This window comes from Neophocaena asiaeorientalis, unplaced genomic scaffold (assembly GCF_003031525.2).
Source record: "Neophocaena asiaeorientalis asiaeorientalis breed wild unplaced genomic scaffold, Neophocaena_asiaeorientalis_V1.1 scaffold184, whole genome shotgun sequence".
Taxonomy (NCBI): Eukaryota; Metazoa; Chordata; class Mammalia; order Artiodactyla; family Phocoenidae; genus Neophocaena; species Neophocaena asiaeorientalis.
In genome coordinates this window covers 2,173,932-2,201,821 of record NW_020185325.1, presented here as the reverse complement: position 1 = coordinate 2,201,821, position 27,890 = coordinate 2,173,932, and the positions used below count along the sequence as shown (strand labels likewise).

General features: G+C 34.9%; 1 protein-coding gene across 2 annotated transcripts in view; it reads left to right on the top strand.

The window, feature by feature from the left end:
• EDIL3 (EGF like and discoidin domains 3) overlaps nt 1–27,890 on the top strand; it is a 411,746-nt gene that overhangs the window by 155,266 nt on the left and 228,590 nt on the right. The window contains exon 3 of one of the 2 annotated variants that reach the window (XM_024734368.1): nt 1,588–1,614. The exons of the other annotated variant lie outside the window; for it this stretch is intronic. Coding sequence (XP_024590136.1) covers nt 1,588–1,614 — 27 coding nt within the window. The remainder of the gene's footprint in view (nt 1–1,587; nt 1,615–27,890) is intronic. 2 annotated transcript variants of the gene reach the window in all.

Sequence of the window (27,890 nt, the reverse complement as noted above, 5' to 3'; positions counted from 1 at the left end):
GTTCCTGGAAGCTACCAACAGTTTTCTTCTTTGAACATGTTGTGAAGTACTTTGGACATGATAAAGCAGCAAACAGCTTTTAAATATTTATGTTCTCCACACCATGCATGCCAAGTGTGTTTGCTCTATTTTTTTCTTTTTCTTTTTTTTTTGGTGCCAAGGAGACAAGCCAAACAGTGTGAGAGGAAAATACTGTCGGGACACAAAGTAAGCTTGTCTAATGTGTACTCTGTGCAGATGTAACCCTAATGGAAAATAGTGGAGACTGCTCCCTAGTTACACAGTGATACCTTGAGGAACAAATCACCTGGAAACAAAACTCCTTTATAAGCAATTCAGCTGAGTAAATTTTTATTTTAAAACTTCATGAATCAAATGAAGTAGTACTGGCTAGAGTAATATAATTCAACAGTAATATTCTGATAAAGCTGCAATTGTGCACAGAGCAGAAATATCTTCTCACAGAGCATGTCTGTTAGTATAAAGATGAAGACATGCATTCTAGGCAAAATTGTGATGCTATTTCACTTTTGCAACACGATGCTCCGTCCTCCACATACACGCAGCAGATTATTACCCTTGGAGTTGTGCTGCTCTCAAAAATGTCCCCTTTTAAAGAAGGAATCAAAATGATTCACACTTTGAATTATAGTTCATGTTACATTATATTGATTACTTAGTCGTGTCTCAACCCTGGCTACAAGTTAGTACCATTGAGAGAGACTCTGACTCAGCTGGTTTGAGGTGGGCCCAGAGTTTGGCAATTCTTGTATAGATGCGGGGTTATGACCACTGCTTTAGCATAAAGTTATGTTCTTGTAATGTGACCTCTCCTTTTGTAATATCCATGCTTATCCATGTGTGCTTGGGGTCAACCTTTAAAATGCAGGTTCCCGTGGCTTCAACACAGAATCACCACTACTGAATCTTGAAGTTTGTGGTACACATGAGTTGAGTGTGTTTGTGTGTGTATGTGATGGGGAGAGAGAGAGAGAGAGAGAATCTTTGTGTTTAACCAACACTCATAGTGATTCTGAGTCACTCTAAGGTTTAATAATTCCTACCTTTTTATAATTTCTAACTCATGGAACAGAATTTTTGACTGTCAACAATACCTTTTAATTCCTCTTTGCTAATAGAAAATTCCCACAAAGTGGATGGTTGGGGTATTTATGTTATATACAATTTATATTTTAAACAATATTATTTATAATAATTATAATAATTTCCACTCAAGCTAAAAAAGTTCAACCTTGTTTGCAAAAGGACAGAAAATTCAAATTCAGACAACCAAATGGTCTTTTCTAATGCTTGCTTATTTTAAAGTATGAGAGTTTTTAAATGTTAATTTAATGTAAGTACTATCCATTTATCTGTCATTATCTAATGAAAAATATCTAATGTATATACAGAATTTCAAGTCAGAGACTTTTAGTCATTATTTAGAAATGTGAAATATATTTATGTTCAATCTCAATTTCTCTTTCTCTCTCTCTGCCCCATCTCTCTCTCCCTCTCACCTCACTCCTTCCCTCTCATCTCACTCCCTCTCTTTGTTCCCACCTCATCTCTTTTCCTCTATCATAGCATCAGATGAAGAGCCAACTTCAGCAGGTAAAGTTCCTATGCTGTAAAGATTATTCCTATTTATTTTAATGCCCTTAATAATATAGACCATTTGAAATGTATTTGTTCAGGTTTCAACCACAAAACTGGCACAGTTTTATTTATTTACTTTATTTCTTGAACCCATTATGCAGTCCCAGACTAAATGATGTTCGTTATGCATTTTAAATAAAAAGAGAAAATAATTGAAAATGAACTGTCACAGAGGAAATCATAACACAAAAAAATCACATCACTATTACAGAATAAGGAAATTGGGAAAATTAAAACATTGAGAAAAATGCCAATAAGTAATAAATGGGGAGAAAAAAAACTAAAATGTTAAAATGCAGAAAAATAATAAAATGAGGAGACTGAAATTAAAAAGAGGAAAATGATAGGCTTCCCTGGTGTCGCAGTGGTTGGGAATCCGCCTGCCGATGCAGGGGACACGGGTTCGCGCCCCAGTCCGGGAAGATCCCACATGCCGTGGAGCGACTGGACCCGTGAGCCATGGCCGCTGAGCGTGTGCGTCCAGAGCCTGTGCTCTGCAACGGGAGAGGCCACAACAGTGAGAGGCCCGCATACCACAAAAAAAAAAAAAGAGGAAAATGATAAAACATACTTTCAGAAATATGACTATGGTAGAATACTGCATTATCAAATGCGACTGACATTGAATATGATATTCATTTAAGTTTAAGGATAAAAATCATGTTGTTGCCTCAAATATTCACTTTCGTTAAGAAAATAAATTTTGCAGTTATAACTTAATGATACTGAAACTTGGCATCATGACTGTGCTTCTCATCCATCTAATCAGCATTGATCAAGAACAGGCTCAGGTCTGAACTAAATACTGTGAGGAATGCAAATGGTAGAGAAGGCATGGTATTTTCAACTTGGTTCTAGGACAGTGGGATGGGTCAAAGACCAGGCACATTTATAAGGAGAAAGCAGGCACCACAGCCAATCTGGTTAGCAAATAATTAAAGGCCCAGGCTAGCAGACTAGCAACATCAGCAAAAAGGGATAAAGCCCTCCATCTCAGGTTACTGAAGCTAATGGACAAAAATGGGGCTTGATTGTATAGGAAATGGGGAATGTAGCCCAGTTATTGGAACTCAGATACAGAATAGGGTCTTTTCAATTCATAGACCTAACTTATTTCAATTGGTAGGAGACTTCTTGATTGCTACGTTCTAGAACTGGGCAGGGATTTTTCCCTGTAAAAGTGGTTCAAAACATCAAAAATTCAATGGAAGAAAATGAAATAGACATCTTACAAATATCTTTGGTAAACTCCAAGGGTGCCATATTGCATTATACTCATTATCACTGCCTTGAAATAGAATCACAGAAGATAAACTCTCAGTTAATGTTTCATTTTCATAATATTGTTAGATAGTTTATAACCTGATTTGGATGATAAGAACTCCCTATAATTTTCTCCTACTCTAGTCAGTATTATGTAGCCTATTTTTAGGAACAACCTAATCACATGACTCAGTAGCAGACTTATGTGTTGTTATGAGTTTCCTCTGCCTAGTTTCTGACTTCTTTTTGCCCTGACTTGAGGCTTTAGTGTTGACAGCGTTGCTCAGAGACTCTGTCTTTCTCAGCCTTAGTTGAATTTTCTCTTGGTGTAAGTACCAGGCCTTGTGAGCCTATGCTTTTCTAGAGCAGTTTCATTCCTCTAATATTCTTACACCTCATTCCTAGCTATGTTGCCTGCCAAGCAGTTTTGGTGACTTTGCAAAAGAATTATTATTTTTGCATGATGAAGATTAATTTTAATTTAATGTAAGTAATACATATAACTATTTCTTGGTGTAATTTTCTTATTTTAAAATTATTTTAATAATTTCTCTGCTTATTAAGAAACTCTTTTGTAAATGCAACTGAACATTTTTCCCCAAATATTTATTTGACTCTAGAGTGATCTGAACATCATAGAGTTTAAATTATGTTTCTAAAATAGTTTTGTTTTCATATATGACCAGATGTTTTTGTTGTGATTTTAGCATAGATGATTAGAGTAGAGCAAACGTATTAAGTAATATTTTAACTAAATAGTTTCACATACAGATTACATTAACATTAAGAAAATTTGCATTTAGAAAAAGCAGACATTCCTTTTATATAAAACTGCCAATGGGAGCCAAATGTTCTTCCGTTAATTTTATCAAAATGTATAATAAAAAGTATTATTGTGTAGTTGTATTAAAACTTTTGACAAGGTATTATGAGATTTATAAAGGCTTGATTTCATAAGGAATATGAATAATTGTGGAAACTGGATTGTGATTTTGTTTTAGCGTTTTTTTGGTACTTCTTGCCCCCAATTTTTTCAGCAACTATTTTTCTCAATTAAATATTTATTATTCTGTTTGTGTGTCTTTTTCAGTAATATTTATCAAAATATATCTTTTATTTTAAACTATTACCCAAAATATATTTAATATATTGTTGATAGTCTCTGTTTTTACTTTCATTTCCTTCCATCAACAATTTATCTAGAATGATCTTTCCCAAACTCAGACTCCTTTAATTTATCTTTTTGATCCTTCTTTAATTTATCTTTCTTTCTGTTATTTCTCCATTCTGTTTAAATTATCAGTGAAATGCAATCATCTGTTTGCCACAGAAATTGTACCTGAATTAAACTTTCATATGTCCCCACGTGATATCTTTATCAGTTTCACATTCTTCCTTCAGCTTCATGGCATAATTGGACTGTAACTTCTAATAATACTTCAGTTTCTTTAACTTAAATAATTCAGATATTTCTAATAGATCTGCTACTCCTCAAAGTTCAACAGTAGAAGGAATAAAGTAAATGGGGGTGTTTCTTGCTGCCAGATAGTCACAGGCTCATGATCACCAGTTGTTAATATATGAACATTATAAGTTATGAATATTATAAGTTAAAAATTAATATTTTAAAAAACAAATATATACATGGTTTATCTAAATGTGCAGGTGCCTAGTGGATACTACTGAATGATACTATTTATTAAATATTTGCAATGTATGGATATTATATAGCAAATCTAAGTTATTTTTACCCCAGAGGTACACAGAATTGGATTAATTATAATTCAGTAATCATGAAAAATTCTCATTGTCCACAATATTTTTTAGAGAAAATAATAGGCTTCTGTCTGGACTAGCATATAGTATAAAAAAAATTAGAAAGAGACAATATAGCTCTGAGAAAATTAATGAGATATTAGATAGTGTTTTACTTGTGTTATAATGCTGCAAAATGATTGTGCTTTTCTCTTTACAATAGAGTATATTTGATTTGACTTATATTTAGAATTTTTATAACTGCCATCATTAAAACAGACAAGTGATTCCTCTACTCTGCTACCATACGTTTCTGTTTACAATATTTTTATGCTTCACTCTGTCCTTAGTCATTTTTTCAAATATACGTAATTTCCCTTATTTGAACCTCTAAATTGCCATGCAAAAAGCAAGTGCTTTGTAACTGCTTTTTTGGTGTTGATTTATAGAGGAGATGCATAATATGTCACATCTGTGTTTCTACTCATGGAGATGTATCCCCTTATTGAATATGGAGCATCCATTTGTTAATTATTTTCACCTTCGAATGTTCTGATGGGATGCATTAGCCCAGAGCAACATGTTTGTAGTATCTGGGTTACTAGGGCAGTTTCACCCAACACCTGTTTCTGTAACTACCAGAAGCTTCTTCTTATTTATCTTAGTTGAATCTTATGTTCAGGTATTTAAACATCTTATCATTGAGTACAAAAACACATCTATGAACTATACAAGAAATTCCTTCAAACTAGGTTATATCCTAAGATCTAATTATAAACTAATGAGATTCATTCTGTTAAAGAAACCATAACAGATATCGTACCTCCAAATGAGTCATGTTTAGAGGTGATAGATGTAACCCAATTATGTTGCTGTTGCTCAAATAATTTTGGTAACCTTCTTTTGAAATTTCCTTCGGATATTGCAACATCAGTTATTCCCTTTTATAGTCTCAGAACTGTGCTACTATATTCATCAGACACTGGTCTAAAAAATAGACCTTCAAAAACAAAGATTTGCAAATATTAAGAGAGTGTGCGTGTGTGTGTGTGTGTGTGTGTGTGTGTGTGTCTCTGTAGGTGTATGACACAGATCCGTTTATAACTTTAATAACACTCTTTATTTTTTAATAACACTCTTTAATAAAGTTAAGTCAGTGGCTGCTTCTCCCATGTTGCACAAATCCAATTTCTATTTATCTTCTAGTTAAATTTCATAATAAGGAGAGATTTGATAAACTGATTACACCAATGCCTTTGTCTGTGTTCTTTAAGAAATTAAGACATTTACATTAGAAAATTGACTGCTACAAATGAACTAATCCTTATAAAATTTAATTTATTAACTATAAGGTCTATCAAATTAGGCTTATTGTCATATAAATTTCTTCATTCCTCTTTATTTTTTTGTCTTATTAGCTATTATTTTACCTCTCTATAAATACCATTTATTCATCAAATTAATGAAATCATTATAAGAATTAAAAGAGGACTAGAAATGGAAAATGTTACTGAATGGGATCAATCAGTCCAAAAACGACACAGTTGAGATACTGTAGCTGTACAATAGATCAGTGGCTAAAATTAATAAAACCACAACTTACTATTTTTTGTTTATACCACCTCAGAAGCAAATCTTGATTTTTTTTTCTTTTTTTTTTTCTTCTCTTGCTTAAAGGGAGATTTCTAATTGCTCTAATTGTCATTTGTCATTTTTTAATATCAAAGAAAGAGACTGAGTTTGAATTTGTATAAAAGTAGTTATTAATACTGTTAGCTCATATAATAACAAAAAATATGATTAGGAAAAATGGAATTTTCAAATGAATGTAAAAGAAAAATCTTTTTAGCAATCAGCTATGTTAAAACACTAAAGTGCAAAAGCCATACTGTTCTTCACATGTTTATAAAGTTAAAATTTCATAATTTACTTAAATGTAAAAGTGCATTTCTGGCCTATTAATATCAGATCCCAATTGGTAGTGATGATACAGGTTACTGCCTGGATACAATAGTTTATAGTAGGCTCTTGTGACCTCTGTGATGCCCATCAGAGGTGGAGACAGTGTTGATTCAGCGCAGCAGAACTTCATCATTTTTACTAGCTCCTTCTAAATCTTTTAGTATGTTTAATCTTTTAAATGATCAGTTTGGCCACTGAGGAACTACACCTAAGAACTAATAATCTATACATATAATAGAACATTGACTAGCAGTAATAAAGTTTTAAGGCTATATTACATATATATATTCATAGTTTTATAAACAAACTATATATATAGTTTAAAACAAATATGTTATACATCTGTGCAGCTAAACACAGGATGCAGTGATTAGATATTTTCCTCTTGGTTTTTGTTGTTGTTGTTGTTGTTGTTGCGGTACGCGGGCCTCTCACTGTTGTGGCCTCTCCCGTTGCGGAGCACTGGCTTTGGACATGCAGGCTCAGCGGCCATGGCTCACAGGCCCAGCCGCTCCGCGGCATGTGGGATCTTCCCGGACCGGGGCACGAACCTGTGTCCCCTGCATCGGCAGGCGGACTCTCAACCACTGCACCACCAGGGAAGCCCTCTCTTGTTTTTGAAATACTCAGTCTTAGTCCTACAAAAACATTACTTCTGTTTATGGTGGATTTTGTGATTTTCTTAATTATGCTACAGATTCTTTTAGATCTCTTTCCTGTTTTCTTATAGAATTTAATTCTGCATGGCAGACTATGCTCAATTATTCTACAACTCATGCTTTTGAAAAGGAATGATATCTAACCATATTATTCTCTAATGAGCGTAACACTTGTGCATTTTGATCTTAGAACTTTATTTCCTTGGGGATCTAAAGTAAAGCTTCACATCCTTGTTTTTGTTCACCTTACATTTGTTGCAAATTTTCCCCTTTTTTATATAGACATGCCTATTTTCCCTCTAGTGCCTGGAGCAACGTTTCTAATTATATTGTCAAGTATATTCTTGTTCATAAGTATATGCTAAGCAGGCTTAAATATTAAAACCCAATATATAAAACTAAAAAGTTTATTGCTATAATCTCTAAAAAATAGAAAGAAGTCATTATTTGTAGATTCTCAGTGGAATAGGGAAGAAATCATTGCCTCTAAAGATTTATCTTTGGTCAGTTCACTAAGACATTCGTTAAAGAACAAATACTGCTTACTTCTTTTTTAATAAAACAAAACTTCCTTATTGATAGATTATTTGATAGTGACATTGAATTGTGAGAAAAGTAGTTGGTTTTTAAATTTCTGTAATATGTAGATAGTATTTTTCTTATTTCATATTTAAGAAATATTCATATTTAAGATAAACTTAAAAATAGTAGTAAAGGTATATACATGGAAAGGAAAAGTATATCTGTCAGTGTTCTCTGGAGGAGCAGAATCAAAAGGCTATACATGTATATAAAATAAAGAGATTTATATTAAGGAATTGGCTCATGTGATTGTGGGGCTGGCAAGTCTGAATTCTATAGGGCAGGCTGGCTGAACTCAGGCAGGAGTTCTGGTTTACAGCCTTGAGGCAAAGTTTTTTCTTCTCAGGGAAACCTCACGTTTTGCTTTTAAGGCCTTCAACTGATTGCATGAAGCCCACCCATATTATTATGGAGGGTAATCTGCTTTACTTAAAGTCAACTGATTGTAGATGTTAATCACATTGACAAAATACCTTCACAGCAATATCTAGGCTAGTATTTGACCAAGCAACTGGGTACCACAGTCTAGCCAAGTTGACACATAAAATTTAACCATCACAGAAAGTGAGTAAAAATTATATAAACACAAAATATTTTAATTTTCAACAAACCTATTTCTGGAAAATAGACCAAGCATAATTTGCAATGTTTAATAACAATGCATGTTGCCCCACTATCTGTGTACACTTAGACTTCAAGCCTCATTTAATTTCTAGTACTCCTTGCATTGGATGGATTCATCTTTAAGGCCATCTCAAATTGTCTGGGTCAATTTTTTTGCTGTCCCAAGTTTCACCTCAAGTTTATTACAGATAGAGCACTGAGAAGTATTAATTTAATATTCCAGGGATTTGTTTACTCAAGGAAGGCATTAAGCATTCCCGTTCATGATGGGTAGGATAAGACCCCATGTACCCGAAGTCCTGAACCTATGCCTTTAGGTGTTTTTATCTTCAGATAAATAGCTGTCTCCTACCTGTACAGTATTTTCCTTTTACAAATTTCATTTTCATCATCTGTAAAATGGATTAATAATAGTGCCCACCTTAAATGCTTGATGGAAGGATCAAGCATGATGATACATTAAAGCATTTATCACATCATGCCCATCCTATAATAAGTACAAGGAATCTAAGCTGTTCTTTTACTTCTATTATCATCAGTGTTGTTTCCCATATTATTGTTATTGTTATTTTGATTATGATTATTTGTCAGGCAATGTGCTAAGCATTTTAGGTGCAGTTTTTTTATTTAATTTTCACAATAAAGCAATGAAGCTAATTATATATATAGATTCCTACTTAAAGAGGAGAACACTGAATTTTACAGCATAAAGAAATATGCCCAAGGTTACATAATAAGCAAGCAACAAAAGGAGGATTCAATTTCAAGTTTCTTTGGTGAAACTTGTACTTATTCTAATGAAGCAAACTGCCTTTTATTCACTTATAAATAGTTTTAAATAACATATATTTCTTTCATTTGTAAAAGTAATGCACAGTTATTCAAGTTTTTTTGTCATGCATATATTATAAAGCTGTACCTGATAACATGCAAATTTTTACCTATTATTTTAAATGATAATCTGATTACTATAGTAATTTTATGGACCTTGTAGACAATTTTAAAATAATAAAATAGGAAATGGAAATCCCTCTGACTACCTTCATCCATATTGAATATTTGCATTTTCAGAAAACATTCTGCCTCAATCTAGTTGCTCTTACAGTCTCCTCCATCTCAGTGGCTCAGTCCAGATCTTCAGGGTCAACTTTGATAACACCCACTACATCCCATTCTCACCAGACCCTTTTAGCCTCTTCTTATAAAATATACCCAAAATCTAATCACTTCTTGCCATCACATATACCATCACCCTTGTCGAAGTCACCATCTTCTCACACTTGGCTTATCATTCAGTAACCTTCTGAGTGATCTTCTTCTTGGTACCCTTGACCCCTCTGCAGGTCCTTCTCAACAGAGAGGCCAGGATAATTCTCCTACAAGACCATGAGATCCCATCACTCTTCAGCCTTAAGGCTAATTTAGTACCTCTCAATCAACCCTGCAGTAGATTTAGGATTGAAACTGGATATAATTTGCACCCTTCATTACCACCCTGGCTGCATTTCCTCTACAGCCACCCTGTCATTCCTTTTCATACAACAAACACAAACCCTGAGCCCATCCCAGTCTTGGGCAGGGTTTTGCACTCATAGGTCCATTGTCTGACAGCTTCTCCTGCAAGTATCTGCATGACTCCTCCAACACATCCTTCATGTCTTGACCTAAAGATGCCTTCTCAGAAAGGCCTTCTTTTTGTCTCTAAGAAGGTCACACCTTCTCCACCTTGTCATGGTCCCCTGCTCTGCTTTATTTTTTAATGTTAGCACAATCTGCCCAGTTTATGTAGCTTATTTTCTGTCCAGTGTGAATGTAAATTCCCCCAGGGATGGGGTTTTTTTGGTCTATTTTATTCAACACTGAATCCCTAGCTGCTAGAACAATTGTTCAGTACATGGTAGATGCTTAATAAACATTTGTTGTATGGTTGAATTAATGAATAAATTCAGCCATACTGATTTAATGCTGATTTTAAAGCACTTTTAACCCAAGAACATACATAGTTCTTCCCTTTATGATGATATAAAGAGAGAGGGGGTGATAGATATATTTCCCAATTTAAGAAATAAATAAAAGGATAGCACTAATAATTTGATAAGAATCTTAAAGATGCTTTAAAATTACTTAAATCCCTTGGCAGTGAAAAGCCATTACATTGATCTTTGTTTTTCTGTTTTGGTTGCAGTAGGATAAAATACATTTTGTTTAGTACTTCTTTGAGTGTGGTGTCCTAACAATGTCAGTAATTTAGCCATTGTTAGGAATTACTGAATGGAACCTGCAGCAGTGACTTTAAAAGCTTCAAACCTGGCAACAACCACTATCTAGTGCTGAGCACGGGTAGAAGAGTGGGTGGGCTTAGGTCAAGGAGGCAGCAGAAAGCATGTGGGCAAGGCCACTGGCTTCCTGGGTTTGGACTCCAAGTAGAGTAAAAAAGGGCCTGCAATTTTTTGGTACAATAACTTCCTCCTTATTGAATTTTTATCAATGAATGTCTCATTAATAAGCTCACAGAGATTTTCAGGTAATTTTATTTTCAACGTTGTGTAGACTTTTTAAGTCTTTGAATAATACATTTAAAAATAAAATAAAATAAAATAAAATGTACCTGGGTATAGTATTCTTGGGATACACCTTTTTGTTTCTAATTATTTATCCAATACAGATCTTCAACTGCTAGAATTCACCAAGATTTAGAGATATGTTCTATATTTTGCATCTAATTTTCTGCTTTTCTAAACATAAATATAAATGAGAAAATATCCAGTATTTATTACCTAATTTAAATAATATGTTACAATATTGTTGATTGTTTTTGAAAACTTACTAGAGGCTCTTGAAAAAGTGTGAACAATCCAGTTCTCAAAAATAAAAACAAGAAATAAAAACCACTGTTCACATCAGCTAATAGTTTGTGCCAAGGCTTTAGATGTTGTTTGAAAGACATTGTGATACCTGAGACTGAGGCCCCCTGAAATCTATTTCATTCCATAACTTAGTATTTAAAAATGTGTGGGAAGAATTGTGCAGGTACTAAGCCATGAATATAAACAAAGATAAAATAAGAATGATCAGGAAGTGAATAAATAGGGAATTTATCCCCCAGAATTTTAACCTTCATCATCTTTACCTATCTAAACACATTGTTTTGCAGTAAGTTTTATTTATAATATCATGAAGAAACCACTGAGAATTCTGATCCATGTTGAGTTTCTTATGATATGCCATTCCTTAATCTGATACTTATAGGCAGAATGCTCAAGCAAGCTGTCTAACTTTCGAGATTCATAGAGCTACAGAAGAGGGAGATTAGCATATTTTTAAGTAACTTGAGTTTTCAGACTGTGGGGTTTTTTTCAGTATCCTGTGTTTATATCATTCAACTTCTGTGCTCCTTGACAGTTTGGGGGGTGGTGGGAGATAGAGAGACAAAACTATTGCTTCCCTCTAATTTTATTCTTATTCTGAAAATGAGGAAACCAATGAAAGCTGACCTCTTAAAGATATTCTTTCATTTCACTCCATGAAACCTGTGCCTGGCTTTTATGACCCATCACACCCATGTTTCTTCTCCCTAGGAGACAAACAGTTTCTGTTATTCCAAGTCGTACATGCTGTGCTCATTCTCACTTCAAAGCTTTAATTCATGTTTGCCTGTCTAGGGCATACTTTTTTCCCTTTTATATCTCCAAAACCTATCTTTTCAGTCATCGCATGTCCTACATCTTCCGTCTGCTGTAACCCACACTGATGTCTCTTTTCCCAAATCTCAACTTGTGTATCTGTTAGGAATGTTCTTTGTGGCAGGTAACTGAGATTAGCATGACTGGGGAAGGAGTCCATTCTCTGAGATCACAGGATCTTCACTACTACCTTTTAAATAAACCATGTTTCTGTGAGTATGAAAGAAGTAATAGAATAGAGGTTGGGGAGACAAAAGTTTCTATTGTTAAAGGGATTTGAGTTCCTTTATTATGTACTGGAAATGCATTGGAATTGCTTCTCCACCTGGACTGGGGACTCACTCCTGACTATGATTCATCCTTCTATTGTATTCCCAGCAATGCTGAAGATGGAGTCAGGGATCAATATCTGTATTGTGCCTAATAGATACATATCATTAAAATTATCATCACTCCTTAGGATCATAAGACAAAAAGAAATTAAATGAACACAGTGCTTTTCAAATATAAAAAATATGTAAGCTGTGTGATAGTACCCATATGCAGCTACTATATCCTCTTGGATTTGTGTAAATTACAGTTATGTCAGTCACATTTCTTGATTTATATCATTCCTTAATCATTTTGACTATAGCTGTATTAGTTTTCCAAAGTTCCCATAAAAAATTACCATAAACTCGTTGGCTTAAAACAACACATAGTTATTCTCTTGCGGTTCTGGAGCTCAGAGGAAGGTCTGAAACCAAAGAGTCATGAAGGCCGTGCTCTAGCAGATAATCCTCCCTTGCCTAATCTAGTTCATAGTGGCCGTTAGCATTCCTTGGCTTCTATGGTTGTGGCCACATCACTTCAATCACTTCCTCCATATTGACATCATCTTTTACTCTTCTGTCTGTGGCTTCTCCTCTTCTGTCTCTTATAAGGATGCTTGTCATTGGATTTTAGACCCACCCAGGTAATACAGGATGATCTCATCTGAAGATCCTTAACTTTCTTTTTTTTTTTCTTCTTTTTAGCATCTTTATTGCAGTACAATTGCTTAACATTGTTGTGTTAGTTTCTGCTGTATAACAAAGTGAATCATCTCTACGTATACATATATCCCCATATCACCACCCTCTTGTGTCTCCCTCCCTCCCACCCTCCCTATCCCACCCCTCTAGGTGGATACAAAGCACCGAGCTGATCTCCCTGTGCTATGTGGCTGTTTCCCACTAGCTATCTATTTTACGTTTGGTAGTGTATATATGTCAATACCACTCTCTTACGTTGTCCCAACTTACCCTTCCCCCTCCCTCTGTCCTCAAGTCCGTTCTCTACGTCTGCAATATTTATTCCTGTCCTGCCGCTAGGTTCTTCAGAACCTTTTTTTTTCTTTTAGATTCCATATATATCTGTTAGCCTATGGTATTTTTCTCTTTCTGACCTACTTCACTCTGTATGACAGACTCTAGGTCCATCCACCTCACTACAAATAATTCAATTTCATTTCTTTTTATGGCTGAGTAATATTCCATTGTGTATATGTGCCACATCTTCTTTATCCATTAAGCTGTTGGTGGACACTTAGGTTGCTTCCGTGTCCTGGCTATTGTAGATAGTGCTGCAGTGAACATTGTGGTACATGTCTCTTTTTGAATTATGTTTTTCTCAGGGTATATGCCCAGTAGTGGGATTACTGGGTCGTATGGTAGTTCTATTTCTAGTTTTTGAAGGAACCTCTGTACTGTTCTCCATAGTGGCTGTACCAATTTACATTCCCACCAACAGTGTAAGAGGGTTCCCTTTTCTCCACACCCTCTACAAGCATTTATTGCTTGTAGATTTTTTGATTATGGCCATTCTGACCAATGTGAGGTGATATCTCATTGCAGTTTTGATTTGCATTTCTCTAATGATTAGTGATGTTGAGCATCCTTTCATGTGTTTGTTGGCAATCTGTATATCTTCTTTGGAGAAATGTCTGTTTAGGTCTTCTGCCCATTTTTGGACTGGGGTGTTTCTTTTTTTGATATTAAGGTTCACTAGCTGCTTGTATATTTTGGAGATTAATCCTTTGTCTGTTGCTTCATTTGCAAACATTTTCTCCCATTCTGAGGGTTGTCTTTGCATCTTGTTTACGGTTTCCTTTGTTGTGCAATAGCTTTTAAGTTTCGTTAGGTCCCATTTGTTTATTTTTGTTTTCATTTCCATTTCTCTAGGAGGTGGGTCAAAAAGGATCTTGCTGTGATTCATGTCATAGAGTGTTCTGCCTAGGTTTTCCTCTAAGAGTTTGGTGGTGTCTGGCCTTACATTTAGGCCCATTTTGAGTTTATTTTTGTATATAGTGTTAGGGAGTGATCTAATTTCATTCTTTTACATATAGCTGTCCAGTTTCCCCAGCACCACTTATTGAAGAGGCTGTCTTTTCTCCATTGTATACTCTTGCCTCCTTTATCACAGTTAAGGTGACCATACGTGCATGGGTTTATCTCTGGGCTTTCTATCCTGTTCCATTGATCTATATTTCTGTTTTTGTGCCAGTACCATACTGTCTTGATTACTGTAGCTTTGTAGTATAGTCTGAAGTCAGGGAGCCTGATTCCTCCAGCTCCATTTTTCTTTCTCAAGATTGCTTTGGCTATTCGAGGTCTTTTTATTTCCATACAAATTGTGAATATTTTGTTCTAGTTCTGTGAAAAAATGCCAGTAGTAGTTTGATAGGGATTGCATTGAATCTGTAGAATGCTTTAGGTAGTATAGTCATTTTCACAATGTTGATTCTTCCAATCCAAGAACATGATATATCTCTCCATCTGTTTGTATCATCTCTAATTTCTTTCATCAGCATCTCATAGTATTCTGAATACAGGTCTTTTCTCTACTTAGGTAGTTTTATTCCTAGGTATTTCATTCTTTTTGCTGCAATGGTAAATGGGAGTGTTTCCTTAATTTTTCTTTCAGATTTTTTTATCATTCGTGTATAGAAATGCAAGAGATTTCTGTGCATTAATTTTGTATCCTGCAACTTTACCAAATTCATTGATTAGCTCTAGTAGTTTTCTGGTGGCATTTTTAGGATGCTCTATATATAGTATGATGTCATCTGCAAACAGTGACAGTTTTACTTCTTCTTTTCCAATTTGGATTCCTTTTATTTCTCTTTTTTCTCTGATTGCTGTGACTAAAACTTCCAGAACTATGTTGAATAACAGTGGTGAGAGTGGGCAACCTTGTCTTGCTCCTGATCTTAGTGGAAATGCTTTCAAATTTTCACCATTGACAATGATGTTGGCTGTGGGTTTGTCATATATAGCCTTTATTATGTTGAGGAATGTTCCCTCTATGCCTACTCTTTGGAGAGTTTTTATCATAAATGGTTGTTGAATCTTGTCAAAAGCTTTTTCTGCACCTATTAAGTTTATCATATGGTTTTTCTCCTTCAATTTGTTAATATGGTGTATCACATTGATTGATTTGCGTATACTGAAGAATCCTTGCATTCCTGGGATAAACCTCACTTGAACATGGTGTATGATCCGTTTAATGTGCTATTGGATTCTGTTTGCTAGTATTTTGCTGAGGATTTTTGCATCTGTGTTCATCAGTGATATTGGCCTGTAGTTTTCCTTTTTTGTGACATCTTTGTCTGGTTTTGGTATCAGGGTGATGGTGGCCTTGTAGAATGAGTTGGGGAGTGTTCCTCCCTCTGCTCTATTTTGGTAGAGTTTGAGAAGGATAGGTGTTAACTCTTCTCTAAATGTTTGATAGAATTCGCCTGTGGTACCATCTGGTCGTGGGCTTTTGTTTGTTGGAATATTTTTAATCACAGTTTCAATTTCATTGCTTGTTATTGGTCTGTTTATATTTTCTATTTCTTCCTGGTTCAGTCTCAGGAGGTTGTCCTTTTCTAAGAATTTGTCCATTTCTTCTAGGTTGTCCATTTCTTTTAGGTTGTCCATTTTATTGGCATATAGTTGCTTGTAGTAATCCCTCATGATCCTTTGTATTTCTGCAGGGTCAGTTGTTACTTCTCCTTTTTCATATCTAATTCTCTTGATTTGAGTCTTTTCCCTTTATTTCTTGATGAGTCTGGCTAGTGGTTTATCACTTTTGTTTATCTTCTCAAAGAACCAGCTTTTAGTTTTACTGATCTTTGTTATTGTTTCCTTCATTTCATTTTCATTTATTTCTGATCTGATCTTGATGATTTCTTTCCTTCTGTTAACTTTGGGGGTTTTTTCTTCTTCTTTTTCTAATTGTTTTAAGTGTAAGGTTAGGTTGTTTATTTGAGATTTTTCTTGTTTCTTGAGGTAGGATTGTATTGCTATAAAATTCCCTCTTAGAACTGCTTTTGCTTCATCCTGTAGGTTTTTGGTTGTTGGGTTTTCATTGTCATTTGTTTCCAGGTATTTTTTGATTTCCTCTTTGATTTTTTCAGTGATCTCTTGGTTATTTAGTAGCAAATTGTTTAGCCTCCATATTTTTGTATTTTTTACAGAGTTTTTCCTGTAATTGATATCTAGTCTCATAGCATTGTGGTCGGAAAAGATGCTTGATATGATTTCGATTTTCTTAAATTTACCAAGGCTTGATTTGTGACCCAAGATATGATCTATCCTGGAGAATGTTCCATGACCACTTGAGAAGAAATTGTATTCTATTGTTTTTGGATGGAATGTCCTATAAATATCAATTAAGTCCATCTTGTTTAATGTGTCATTTAAATCTTGTGTTTCCTTATTTATTTTCATTTTGGTTGATCTGTCCACTGGTGAAAGTGCAGTGTTAAAGTCCCCTACTGTTATTTTGTTAGTATCAAACTCCCCTTTTATGGCTGATAACATTTGCTTTATGTATTGAGGTGCTCCTGTGTTGGGTGCATAAATATTTACAATAGTTATATCTTCTTCATGGATTGATCCCTTGGTCATTATGTAGTGTCCTTCTTTGTCTCTTCTAATAGTCTTTATTTTAAAGTCTATTTTGTCTGATATGAGTATTGCTACTCCAGCTTTCTTTTGATTTCCATTTGCATGGAATATCTTTTTCCGTCCCCTCACTTTCAGTCTGTATGTGTTCTTAGGTCTGAAGTGGGTCTCTTGTAGACAGCATATATATGGGTCTTGTTTTTGTATCCATTCAACCAGTCTATGTCTTTTGGTTGGAGCATTTAATCCACTTACATTTAAGGTAAGTATCAATATGTATACTCCTATTATCATTTTCTTAACTGTTTTGGTTTGTTGTTGGAGGTCTTTTCCTTCTGTTGTGTTTCCTGCCTAGAAAAGTTCCTTTAGCATTTGTTGTAAAGCTGGTTTTGTGGTGCTGAATTCTCTTAGCTTTTGCTTGTCTGTAAAGGTTTTAATTTCTCCATCGAATCTGAATGAGATCCTTGCTGGTTAGAGTAATCTTGATTGCAGGTTTTCCCTTTCATCACTTTCAGTATGTCCAGCCACTCCCTTCTGGCTTGCAGAGTTTCTGCTGAACAATCAGCTGTTAACCTTATGGAAATTCCCTTGTATGTTATTTGTTGCTTTTCCCTTGCTGCTTTTAATATATTTTCTTTGTATTTAATTTTTGATAGTTTGATTAATATGTGTCTTGACGTTTTTCTCCTTGGATTTAACCTGTATGGGACTCTCTGCACTTCCAGGACTTGACTATTTTCTTTCCCTTATTGTGGAAGTTTCCAACTATAATCTCTTCACATATTTTCTCAGTCCCTTTTTTTTTTTTTCTCTTCTTCTGGGACCCCTATAGTTCGAATGTTGGTGCCTTCGAATGTTGGTGTTGTCCCAGAGATCTCTGAGACTCTCCTCAATTCTTTTCATTCTTTTTTCTTTATTCTGCTCTACAGTAGTTAATTCCACTATTTTATCTTCCAGTTCACTTATCCATTCTTCTACCTCAGTTATTCTGCTATTGATTCTTTCTAGAGAATTTTTAATTTCATTTATTGTGTTGTTCATCATTGTTTGTTTGCTCTTTAGTTCTTCTAGGTCCTTGTTGAACGTTTCTTGTATTTTCTCCATTCTATTTCCAAGGTCTTGGGTCATCTTTACTATCATTACTCTGAATTATTTTTCAGGTAGACTGCTTATTTCCTCTTCATTTGTTTGGTCTGATGAGTTTTTACCTTGCTCCTGCATCTGTTGTGTGTTTCTCTGTCTTCTCATTTTGCTTATCTTACTGTGTTTGGGGTCTCCTTTTCACAGGCTCCATGTTCGTAGTTCCCATTGTTTTTGGTGTCTGCCCCCAGTGGGTGAGGTTGGTTCAGTGGGTTGTGTAGGCTTCCTGGTGGAGGGGACTGCTGCTTGTGTTCTGGTGGATGAGGCTGGATCTTGTCTTCCTGGTGGGCAGGACCATGTCTGGTGGTTTGTTTTGGGGTGTCTGTGAACTTATTATGATTTTAGGCAGCCTCTGTGCTAATGGGTGGCATTGTGTTCCTGTCTTGCTAGTTGTTTGGCATGGGATGTCCAGCACTGGAGCTTGCTGTTCGTTGAGTGGAGCTGGGTCTTAACGTTGAGATGGAGATCTCTGGGAGACCTCTCACCGATTGATATTACGTGGGGCCGGGAAGTCTCTTGTGGTCTGGTGTCCTGAACTCGGCTCTCTCACCTCATAGGCTCAGGCCTGACACCCAGCCGGAGCACCAAGACCCTGTTAGCTACATGGCCATGTACGTGGGGAGTCTTGCCTTTTGGGAAGTCTGAGGTCTTCTGCCCGCATTCTATAGGTTTTCTGTATGAGTCGTTTCACATGTAGATGTATTTTTGATGTAGATGATTTGTGGGGAGGAAGGTGATCTCCATGCCTTACTCCTCTGCTGTCTTGAAGGTCCTCCCCCTTACATCTGCAAAGACCCTTTTTTTCAATAAGGTATCATTCAGAGGTTTGTGGATTTGGTCATGGACATATCTTTCTGGGGGACACAATTCAACATACTTCAACAGCTAAGTAAATGTGGTAGATAAATGTACAATGAATTAGGTTGTCCTTTTTTGGGACCTGAAAATTTTAAGTAAATGAACATATTAATGTATAATGAAAGATTTGCAATAATGGTAGACTATTCTTGAACCTTAAATATTTTTTATTTCCTTGTTTAAAAACTGGTCATAAAAATATAATGATGAAATCATAGTTTACTCAAAGCAGCACAGAGAGCATTCATAAAGCCTATAGGCATTGTCAAGCCTAATATAATTCAGTGAAGTGGAACTAACCTCAGTATCAGTGGAAACTGTATGTTCTAAGAAATGGGTTCTAAGTATATAAAATTAGATAGTAACTGTAATAATATATATTTAAACAGGCATGGTTAGTAACATCTGCAGGGAAAAAAACAGAGATATGCAACATCTTAACCACATTGTAAAGTAGCTCCTTTCCATTTTAAAGAAGAAAATTGTTATTCACAAATTTCTGCTTAATTATTTTGACAGAATTTTATAATTACTTGATGTTTTATAATTTCTCCAACTTTAATGCTGGATTCGTTCATTTGTAAAAGCAAGGAAAAAAGAAAAGCAGAGCCCCAGATTTTAGAAGCCTAAAATGCATTTATTTTATCCAGTCAGGTTAGTTAAAATAACACATAATGAGAAAACATAAAATTAAACCTTACTTTATTTTTATTTTAGTTTTATTTTTTATTGGCAGAAAAACGTCAGTTCAGTATGAGTAATCTATTTTAAGTAGAAAACAAATATTTACTGTGGCAAATATGAACAGTCTTTTGTTCAAATTCATTTTAGCAATTTGGGAGCCAAAGCTTAACCTTACTATAATGAATACAGAACTTTTAAACTGTTAGTATTAAGCTTTCACTTTCATGATAATTTTAACATATAGTAAATCTTGTTGTTAAGTCAAGGTATTTTTTATACCTAGAAAATGTTCTTTGAAGGTGGTGGCAATAAAGGGTGAATTAGAATGTGCTTGGACATGAGTCTAAGCTCTTTCTAGATTCAGGTAACAAAAGCCAAGTGTCTCAGTGTGATGTGGAAATGACCCTTGGGAAATCATCATGTTGAGTAACTTGAGGGATAGAGCAGAAAATACCAGTAGATTGCTGTGAAAAATGTGTCAGGAAAACATTTTAACGGAATTTCTTCCACTTTATTTATCAGTGAACAGGATACCCAATAAATGCGTGTGTTTCTGTTGCTGAGTGTTTATGGCATTGCCACCTTCTCTACCCTATGATTGTTAGAAGTTAAGAATAACCTTACTGTTCACCATCTGTCATTATTAAAGAGTCAAGTTCTTCAAGTGGACACAGCTTCTTTACAAGATTTTAAATATTATGACTTACACATTTACTATTGCCTCTGTGAAAGAGATGTAGTCTTTTGCAATGACACAACTGTCTTCATTGTTTTTCTTGCTCCTTTCTTACATTACTGCTCATCTTTATTTTTGTTCATTATTTGAATGTTTCTAGTTATTTTACATTATTTTGGGGCTTTCTAAAATCCTTCCTGGAAGAAAAGTGGGACACAGATAGGTAAAAACATATAGACATGACTATGTAGAAATTTACTATTTTAATTATTAAGGCTTCTTATAAGACACATTGCACTTAAAAATGATACAAAAGTAACATTTCCCTTTTAAGTCATATAGCCATTTTTTGATAGTTGGCCTTGGACCAATTAACTTATGCTTATAAATGGTCACAATAGAAAAGAGAGAATTTTAAGAGCTACTCTGAGATCACTAATATGTTATTTCAAAGAAGAGCAGAAGTCTCTGAAGGATACTGATATCACAGTCATAAGGGGCCTGCTGAATTTCCAAGTTAATTGGAACTCAAGCCAATAAGGGAAGAACAGGTTGCTTGTAGACCTAGAGACAGAAAATAATTGGATAATAACTAAAACTAGGCTCTTAATGGAGATGCATGCAAATTTTATGATAGAATTGAAGAAAAAGAAATAATTTTTTAATTAAAGAATGGGCTGAACATCAAAAGTATAGAAGTTGGTTATAAAAGTATAGTATCTTGATTGTGAAAATTCAGTTACATTTTTACCTACATTTTGATGAAAATAAAGGAAATAAATTCTGTACCAAATATAATTAGGATAAATAGTGTTCAAAATATTTTAATGTTAAAATCTGTTGTATTCTATATTGTTACTTTCAGGGGTATACAGTAGACTTTACTCTCTGAAGTATATATATATATATGAAAATGAATTTGACTAATAGGACTATATAAATGTGTAATTTGTCCTTGGACAACTAATAACTTTCTAATGAAGTATTTTAAATAAATTTTATAATAATGATTATTGGGTTTATTTGTCCCCAAAATGCTGTAAACATTCTTCAGTAAGGTAAAATTGTGTTTGATGTTTTGCCTTCACACCTATTTTAAAATAAAAGTACAAAGCAACAAAAGTGGAACAAATAGGTAAGTCCAAGCTGTTTTCTAATGGTAAAATCCAGTATCTGCAAGAATTGTCGATCATGTCTAAGGAACTGGCAAAAGCCTGTAACAATTCAAATGTTAAAAAAAGAATGTATCTAAAGACGTGCACTTGCTTTACTTAAAATTTGCCTCCTTTCTGAGATAGTTAATACTAGAAATACAAGTATTTTGTCTTAAGTTATATTAAAAAAGGAGGTTACTTTTCCTTAGAGAAATGTGAACACTTTTTATAAGTAAAGAATATTGTCTTCTTATAAATCTAGAAATTCGATGAGCCCTTGACCTAAAGTTCTTAACTGCCACTTGTGAGAGTACAATGCTTCCATTATGTTATAGATTTTATAATAGTCACTCACCTATGTGACCTTTCAATTAAATCATTGGAGTGCATTCTAATTTAGGATTTCCCTGAAGATCACTTTGAATATTCATCTGATTCAGAGGTTCCCATGCATCTCATGAAGCATTATGACCCACCAGGAATATGTGCTGTTGACATACCAAAATCAGCACTGAGATTCAAATTCCTTTTGAGAGCAATTTGTGGAATTAATTTACCTATATGATTTAGGCCTGTCAAGGGGTTCATTCATTTGTTGGGTCATCTTTGCTAGAGATTTTTTTTATGTAAAGAAATAAAAAATATTCCTAGTGGTAGTGTTTACTTAATTCCCTAGATTTTAATTTAGGCAAACATGAGGTGTAATGCTCATAAAACGACCCATCTCTGAGATTCATTCAGCTTAATGTTCTGCAGAATATTATTGTATTAAAAGCTGGATACGTTTCAGCTTTTGCCTTTCATAAGTTAACCATTTTGAGTCAAAATTCAGTAGTTTGAAGATAATGAATCTAGTTAGTTTTCTCTGCAGTATTCAACAAGAACAACATCTTTTACCTCCTGACATTTCCCCCTTGACCTCAGTGGCTCTGTATTTTTGTTTGGCTTTAAAATTGTCTGTTTTTACTTAGTGTCCTCTTTCTTTTGCCTGTCTTTTGAATATAGCTTTTACTATCTCCTTGCCCCTTTTTCTCCCCCAGGCTTCTCTTAATTCTTATATGGATAGAGTATTCCCAAATCTGGGTAGCTAAACCTCTTAGTGACTCAGTTTTTTCAGTGCAATGGTGAAATTGTAATTATTATTGGAGATATTATATGTAAAATACCTAGGGGAATACTCAGCTCATAAAATATGGGAGGCTGCTTTCTCTTCTCCCTCTTCTCTATAGCCCCGGCCTCTCTCCTGAATTTCATATTTCCATTTTCAGACATCAGCCAGACACATCTAATGGTCTACGTGCAAAAATGAATATTCTAAACTTTTTTCCCCCCCTGCTTTCATATGTTACCTCTCTCAATGGCATTACCAATTTCTTTGTCAGGCATAAAACATCCAAGTCACCTTCTATTTCACTCCCTTCTTGAACATGACCTGTTAAGATCATCTCATTCTTACTCTGCAATACTGTTAAGTCTATCCCCCTACTAAATACTCCCAACTGGTATCCTATAGGACTAAAAAATCTATGTTTGCACAAATTTTGCTTAGCTCTTTGTGGTTTACAAAATGTTAAACAGTGAAGGAATTAGACTCCCATTACAGTTTTTGTTTTTTTGTTTTTTTGTGTTTTACTGAATCAGTCAGGATGAACTTCATTATGCCTCAAGAATAAGCCACATCCAGGTCTCAGTGGCTTGTCACACAGGTCCAGTGTGGGTCAGTAAGGGATCTCTGCTCATTGTACTCAGGGCCCCAGGCCAGCAAAGGCTACATCTCAACAGTTGCTTCTCTAATCACTAACACAGTGTGAAGCAGGCATGATTAACCACTAATTTGTTCTGAAAATATCTGTTAGAAATGACACACATTACTTCTCACATTATTGGTCAAAGAAATTCACGTGACCACTACTAACTTGGAAAGGGGTGAGGAAGTACAACACTACCATGTGTCTATTAGGAGACCTGTAATATTTGTGAAGTCTTGATGATTTTAATCTGATAATTACAAGGGCTGCACACTGGTTTCCTGCCTACATTGACCTTCCCCTTCTTCAAACCCTTTTCAACAAAATTCTCCATCCAAAATCCATAGATTTAAAAAAAATCTATTCTTTCAGTACCTGTTATTTTACTTTTACCACATTTTACTTTGTTGTAGCATAAACTGTGCTCTTTCTGCATTTAATAGAATTTTATGTAGATTTTATTATATAGCTAAATTGTTTTCATATCTTTAATTGGCAATTTTCTATTCTATTAATACTTCATAGTTATGTTATATTGAAGTTTGCTTAACTATTCCTCAACTTGTGGGCATTTGTACATTTTTAAGTGTTGCGCTTTTACTATAAAACTTTTCTAGAAAGGTTGAGTAAATAGAGTTAATTCAAAAGATTAGATTGTCAAATCAGCCTTACACAAATCAGAGATCTTAGCCAATATCAAAGCTTACTAATGATTTCAAGGATACAAGCAGTCAAGAGGCACGAGTGAAACAGAGAGCTTTAGGACATTGAGGACAGCTCCCCAGGTCTTTCTTTCTTTCACTGGACACATGCTGTCTGACCCAGAAAAACAGATGAGGTCTCTAAGTTTGGACATGGATTACGACGTCTACGGGGGGTGTTTAGATAATAGTCTATCTTCATGTAGCTGTTAGCTTATATGACATTTGCCATGGAACTATGCCTTATAAATTCTGGACTGAAGATTTGTTTGCCAGAAATAATCCTAAACTAGAGATATACCACTAAAATCATTCATAGATAAGATGTCTCCTCCTAGCAAACATTTTCTAGCAGGTTTAGTTATATGTATGTTTACAAAGAACGGAAACATCTGCCTTTCTTTCCCTTGGATCATACCCCTGATAAAAGGAGAAAAATGGATTATAAGCTAATTATTTAGCTTCTCTCGCCACAAGACACAAGTGGTATATATTTGGGAATTAGTATTCATATCACAGATTATTTCTTTGAGATATAATACACAATAAATTAATTTTTTTCATTACCCAAACAAATATATTCTATTAAAATGTTACAAAACACCCAGCTTTACTGTGCTCCATGCCTAAGTGCCTTATGCTTGATAAATAATTATCTTAGGCTTTCCTGTGAAGATGAATTTTAGTGGAAATCATATCAACTGGAAGATTTGTCACTCAGTTTTTACCCATATAAGACAATTTTTCCAGTTTCTTTCCCATTATTCCAGTACTTTCCAAGGAAGATTTTTTCTTACTATCAAAATCTACATAATCAGTAATGCCTGTCTGCTGCTAACATTGGCCTGATATGGACTTAAAAATTTTATTTTTGTTTCTTTTAAAATGAGTTTCATTAGAGTAATTATATGACTAATCACTTCAGTTTTATTAAGACAAGTATAATATTTCACAAAACTATGGAATAACTTTAATTATTTGGATATGTCATATGAAAATATACTCCTACTTCTAAATTTGAAATCTCATCAATTAAAATATGTAATAATTTAACATGATATACCTATTCTTCTTTATGTATATTATGACTCTGATTTTGAAACTTGTGATTTTTTGTTTTTAGAGCTGGGTAGAAAGTTTGCTATATTTTCTTCAGTTACTCAAATACTAATTAATTTTTATGTCTGGTTTGTTTTATTGAAAATGAATATGCTTCATTGTTTATGTGTGCTGAAGATCTTTACATAGAATCATGCTTAATCCCTGAGAAATTTTGAACTCATTAGATAGATTGATTAATTAATATTCTGCCATTTTTTCAGAATGATTTTACAGAGGCATCTTTAAATTCCGATATAAATCATACAACATTTATAATTCATATTCTAAATAAACTCATTCAAGAAAACTAATCCCTGTATGTAATCCTGATTGTAATCACCCCAGTTCCCCTACGTTTTCAAGCTTCTTGGGGAATTGTACCAATATACTATTAGAAATCCCAAATCTATAGACTTGGGAAGGGCTTGTTTTCCTCAGTCATTAGATACTATTTGCTTTAGTTGCTCTCAGCTTGGCTATCAGCCCTTGCTCACTTCGTAGTTGGTCACAGGATAAGTTTCCAGGGCTCCTCCATATGCTGCTGCTAATGGAGCCCTCAGTTGAGCTGAGGCATGATAGGAGGAAGCTAGCATTTCCTTTTACTGTGCACCACTAAAGCCTCTTCAATCCCACTGACAGAAAAGCTCCCCGTTGCAAAAATTTTACTGGATATTTGAGGCTCCCTGGAAGAAATAAAAAGGGCACAACAGCAGCAACCAAAAAAAAGAGAAAAAGAAAATAACCTCCCTCTTGCTCTGAAATCTGTCGCCTTGTTCAATTCTCCCATTGCAAATCTCATGCTTCCAGGTAATGGCAAAGACCTATTTAAGTATAAGAGAACAAGTTCATTAGAAAGTATTGCCAGGCAAAACACCCTACTTACCTAAGAGGTGTTCATTTGGGGCTGGATCACATTTTGGGCCTATTGTCTTCCTTTTTTGTGATGTTTGAACTTTCAATATATGTAGTATAAGGATTTTCCATCTCTTTCCAAAAGTGGTTAGAAAGAGTGAGGATGATTGTTCTTCTGGCTACATGTGACAAAGGAAACAAAATTAAAGCAATCAAATTAAGATGAAGTTGGGGTGAGGTCTGTGTCTAAAGGGGTTGCACACTCTTGGCATAGACGTGTAGGATAGAGGTGAGCTATGAATTTGGCTCTGAACGTCTTCCTTAACTTTATATGTTTTCAACAGATAAAAGATCCTAACACACTGGACTACCTCATCACTACCCACTGAACAGAGACTTCTTCAGAAGCAAAATCAAATCAAGTTGCAATTTGCTCTTTACACAGAGGTCTGAGTCTCTTCATCAAGTAGGGATCCTATTGGGAATTAATCAGTCTGGAAATCTTACAACCAGGCAATCTCATTCCATCTCAGAAACCATAATGTCTTGCTGACTCCTAAAACTGGAAGCCTTCTGGTTAGTGATCTTCACTAGTCCATGTTCTCATACAGCTCTGCTTACTCTGGTCACATCCAAATTTCTGCTGCTCTCCTTGTTCTGGAAATTGAAGAGCCCCTTTCCACAGCACACAAATTCCATGACATGCTGGGCATCTTCCCAGAAATGTCCTTTGTCTTAACACAATGTTTCCAAAAGTATGGTACTTACTGCTGGTTGTCATTGGATGAGCTTGGTGGGCAAACAAGACATTAATAACCCTGAATGACACAGTGTTACACAGAATGTTACTTTCGTGCTAATTCTCTTTTACTTGTTCTGATCAAGTCAAGAATGACTCAGTATGTTGGTAATCTTTAACAGGTCTCTAACATTTTGTAAACGTATTTTCAAAATGTGCGTATGCCTTTATGATGTGACTTAACTCAGTACTACCTGTTTTTTTCAGATCCAGAACTGATTTAGTTCTTAAACTACACCTTTTCTTTGATCTCCGACCTCCAATCCCTGTGTTACTCCAGCCTTCTCTTTCACCTCCTTAGAGCCTGATCACCCTCCTTTTACTAGTAAAGACCACAAGTTCCATCATCAAAACCACTCTCTTGCACGCATTTTCATTTCCTTTGCCTTGCCATTCCTGAGCCGCATACAACTAGAAAGCTCCTAACTTTGGATTAAGGGTATCATCATCATCCTCTTCTAAGCACAGCAGAAGAAATGTCATGTCATGCAGAGAATGGTGCCATTACAGTTTCCTAGTCTTCAGCATCAACTGAACAACAGTACTACCTACAGATCCTCTGATTGCCTCCTCAGATACCTCCTAAGCCCCACAAGTTGCTATTTAAAATTCTTCTGCTATGTTTCCTATCACACTACCTCCCACTATCTTTTTTCTAAATTTTTTGAAGGATAGTTGATTTACAATCAACTTGTGTTAATTTCTGCTGTACAGTGACTCATTTATCCTATTCCTTTTTATTATGGTTTATCCCAGGATATTGAATATAATTCCCTGTGCTATACAGTAGGACCTTGTTGTTTATCCATCCTATATATAATAGTTTGCATCTGCTAATCCAAAACTCTCAATACTTCCCTCAGCCACCCCCATCCCCATTGGCAACCACAAGTCTGTTCTCTATGTCTGTGAGTCTGTTTCTCTTTCATAGATATGTTCATTTGTATTATATTTTAGATTCTGCATATGTGTTAACATATAGTATTTGCCTTTCTTTTTCTGACTTACTTTGCTTAGTATGATAATCTCTAGGTGCATTCATGTTGCTGCAAATGGCATTATTTCATTCTTTTTAATGGC